The sequence below is a fragment of the Diabrotica undecimpunctata genome, chromosome 11, assembly GCF_040954645.1.
Source record: "Diabrotica undecimpunctata isolate CICGRU chromosome 11, icDiaUnde3, whole genome shotgun sequence".
NCBI lineage: Eukaryota > Metazoa > Arthropoda > Insecta > Coleoptera > Chrysomelidae > Diabrotica > Diabrotica undecimpunctata.
Genome location: NC_092813.1, coordinates 23,562,725 through 23,566,153, shown reverse-complemented (window position 1 = coordinate 23,566,153; position 3,429 = coordinate 23,562,725). Strand labels below are relative to the sequence as shown.

At 36.7% G+C, this 3,429-nt stretch overlaps 1 protein-coding gene across 1 annotated transcript; it reads right to left on the bottom strand.

Moving 5' to 3' along the window:
- Positions 1-1,956: 1,956 nt before the first annotated feature.
- On the bottom strand, positions 1,957-3,138 carry LOC140452773 (uncharacterized). Its single transcript, XM_072547100.1, has one exon. The coding sequence runs from the start codon at positions 3,136-3,138 to the stop codon at positions 1,957-1,959; it is 1,182 nt and encodes a 393-aa protein (XP_072403201.1).
- Positions 3,139-3,429: the final 291 nt, after the last annotated feature.

Here is a 3,429-nt window from a genome sequence, read left to right as displayed (position 1 = left end):
TTCATAGTCTGTTTTCCGATTAGTAGTTGAGGTTAAAAAAGTAGAAAAAGTATTAATTTGCACAGAATTCCTATGCAGTGTTCCCATTTAACCTTCAAATAGTATGTCGTTAATGGCCTTTTTCGCAAAAATTTTTTGCGATGCGTTATTTTTTCAAGTTCTACTGCCCAAGCAGAAGTAATTTTCTCATAATCAGTTGATGGTTTTTCAAGGTGTTTAAGGGCTAAAGCTATTAATTGTTTGGACTCATCAAGTTTTCTTGCTTTCGTTTTTGGTAATCCCTCCTATGTGCACTGCCGTAAAAAAAACATTTATTAAATTTTTGTTTAGTAGTAATAAGTTTGTATATTATCAATTTAACTTGTAATTGTAGTTGCCAACAACAGAAGCTGAATGGAAAGCTATTGCCAATCGATTTAATGTTCAATGGAATTTTCCTAATTGTCTAGGAGCTGTAGATGGAAAGCACGTGGCAATCAAAAAACCTCCACATACAGTCTCATATTATTACAATTACAAAAAGTTTTTTAGTATTGTAATGATGGCAGTTGTAAATAGCAATTACGAATTTATTATGGTAGATGCAGGAATTAATAGACGAATATCAGACGGAGGTGTTTTAAATTATACTGCATTTGGAAAAGCATTATCAGATAATTCACTTAAAATCCCAGAACCTGATCTGTTGCCAAATAGTCAAAAGATACTACCCTTTGTCTTTGTCGGAGATGACGCTTTTGCACTGACAGAAAATTTCATGAAACCTTACAGCCAAACAGGATTAACGATGGAAAAAAGAATTTTTACTTATCGACTTAGTTGTGTCCGTCACATTGTGGAAAATGCATTTGGAATATTAGTATCAAAATTCGGTGTATTTCAACGACCTATTGCATTATTGCCTAAGAAAGCTCAAATCATTGTCTTATCATGTTGCTATTTACACAATTATTTAAGAAGAAACCAATCTCAGTCATACATGTACAATAATTCTGTGGATGTAGAAGATTTTGAATCAGGAAATATTGTTGAAGCAACTTGGAGAACAACTGGACAATCAATATCACTTTATACAACTCATGCCAGAAATTCAGCCACTGTAGCAAAAAGTGTCAGAGATAATTATTGTAATTTTTTTAATAACGAGGGACAGGTTTTGAAGAAAAAACTATGGGGTTGAAACACTTTTATTACGTATATTTTGATTACAATCGTTAAAAAGATGACTAATACAAAATATCGACCGACTTGGTCGAGTGTTGATGGCGAAGTGAGTCTTTCGCGCCAAAGCCGGTTTCTGCTTTAGCGGACAAAACACAAAGCGTTACCGTTAGTGGCGCGTATGTTTAAATAGAAATAAAAATGAATATATCACCACTGTGATAAATAATATTTAAAATAAATATAAATGCGAAACGGAACAGGCCGCCCACCTTGAAAGGCTAAAGTCTTTCAAAATAATACAACAACTTAACAATTTCAAAAATGACCAAAATTGTTCAAAAGTTTAGCACTATTTACTGCATGGTAGAGGGCAGATGACAGATACTGCTCTCTTAATGATACCTCTCGTCGTCTTTATGGACACCACCCTGGAAACTCCGTCTGGACCTGGATGCAGCTCAACTACACGTCCCATCTGCCAAATTAGAGAAGGCAAGTTCTTTTCCTTGATAAGAACTAGTGTGCCAATATTAATGTCTTTGGAAACTTGTTTCCATTTTTTCCGCTGCTGCAGCTCTCCTATGAACTCCTTAGACCACCTTGACCAAATGTGCTGCACCATTTTTTGAAGGCGCTGGAAGTGGATCAATCTATTTTCGTTTATTGACATCAAATCAGGTTCAGAAATGGCTGTCAAAGGCCTTCCAATCAGAAAATGAGCCGGAGTCAAAGGACAAAGGTCATTGGGGTCTGATGAAAGGGCAGATATAGGACGACTATTAAGGACAGATTCTACTTCTGTATTGTACAGAATTCCTCATACGTGAGGTGAGCATTGCCGACGACGCGTTTTAAATGCGATTTCATTGACTTAACGCCGGCCTCCCAAAGGCCACCGAAGTGCGGCGATTGTGGAGGTATGAAGTGCCATTCAATACTTTCAATTATTGAATGGTCTTGAATCTCACGCTTATTAGTCTTAATAAAATCATAAAACTCTTTTAGTTCACGATTAGCACCCTGAAAGTTAGTTCCATTATCAGAGTATATCTTAAGAGGCTTTCCTCTTCTGCTTACAAAGCGCTTAAAGGCTGCTATAAATGAATGAGTAGTTAAATCAGATACGAGTTCTAAATGAACAGCACGAGTTGTGAAACACACGAATAAGGCTACATATGCCTTTAAAAGTTTGCATCCACGCCCCTTTCGATCCTTGACTAAAAAATAACCTGCGTAATCTACGCCTGTGATATAAAAAGGAGGGGATGGGTCAACACGATCCATCGGTAAATCACCCATAATTGGAGACAGATTTTTAGGTGGACTTGCACGACAACACCTAATACATTTATGGACGATACGCTTGGCTGAATTTTTACCATGAATAGGCCAAAATTCATTTCGAATTGTAGATAAAAGAAGAAGAGGACCTGCATGACAGAGTTTAACGTGCAGGTCTAAAAGAATTAAGTCAGTAAAATAATTATTAGATGGTAGCAAAATCGGATGTCTTTTCTCAAAAGAATACGATGAATTTTTTAATCTACCACCAACACAAAGTATTCGATTTGAATCGAGAAATGGTTGCAACGAAATGAGTTTGCCTTTTGGGCTTATAGGCCCCTTTTTTGTCAAATTGCGTATTTCTTCCGAGAAACATTCATTCTGAACTATCCTTACTAGGTAAAACATAGCGGTTGAAATCTCCTGAGAAGTTAAAGCACCTGAAGCTCTCTCATGAAGGGAAGACTTGGATATTTTGCAATTATTAATGAATCTCAGAATGTAAGCAGTACATCTCTTTAACTTAATCAAACTAGAGAATTGCTTTATTAATGAAAAGTCTAATGTGGCAGACAAAGTAATGACCTCGGCAGTCTTTAACTCCGGAATGTCATCTGGAAGAGAAAATTGTGTAGGATAATCATTTGATTTAAGCCAGGAAGGTCCATGCCACCATAAGTCAGAAGACATGAGTAATAGGGGACTAATTCCACGAGAAGCAAGATCAGCAGGATTATCCTTCGAAACTACGTGGTGCCAACTTTTCCTTTCTGAATCTCAGCGACACGATTTCCTACAAACGTCTTTAATAGTTTTGACTGTGTGCGTATCCATGCCAGAGTGATAGTAGAATCAGACCAATGAAATACTTTATCAAAATTGATATCTGAGGACTTGATTACCCTTTCAGACAAACGAGCAAGTAAAAATGCGCCGCACAATTCCAAACGAGGTATACTAATCACCTTAAGGGTGCAACCT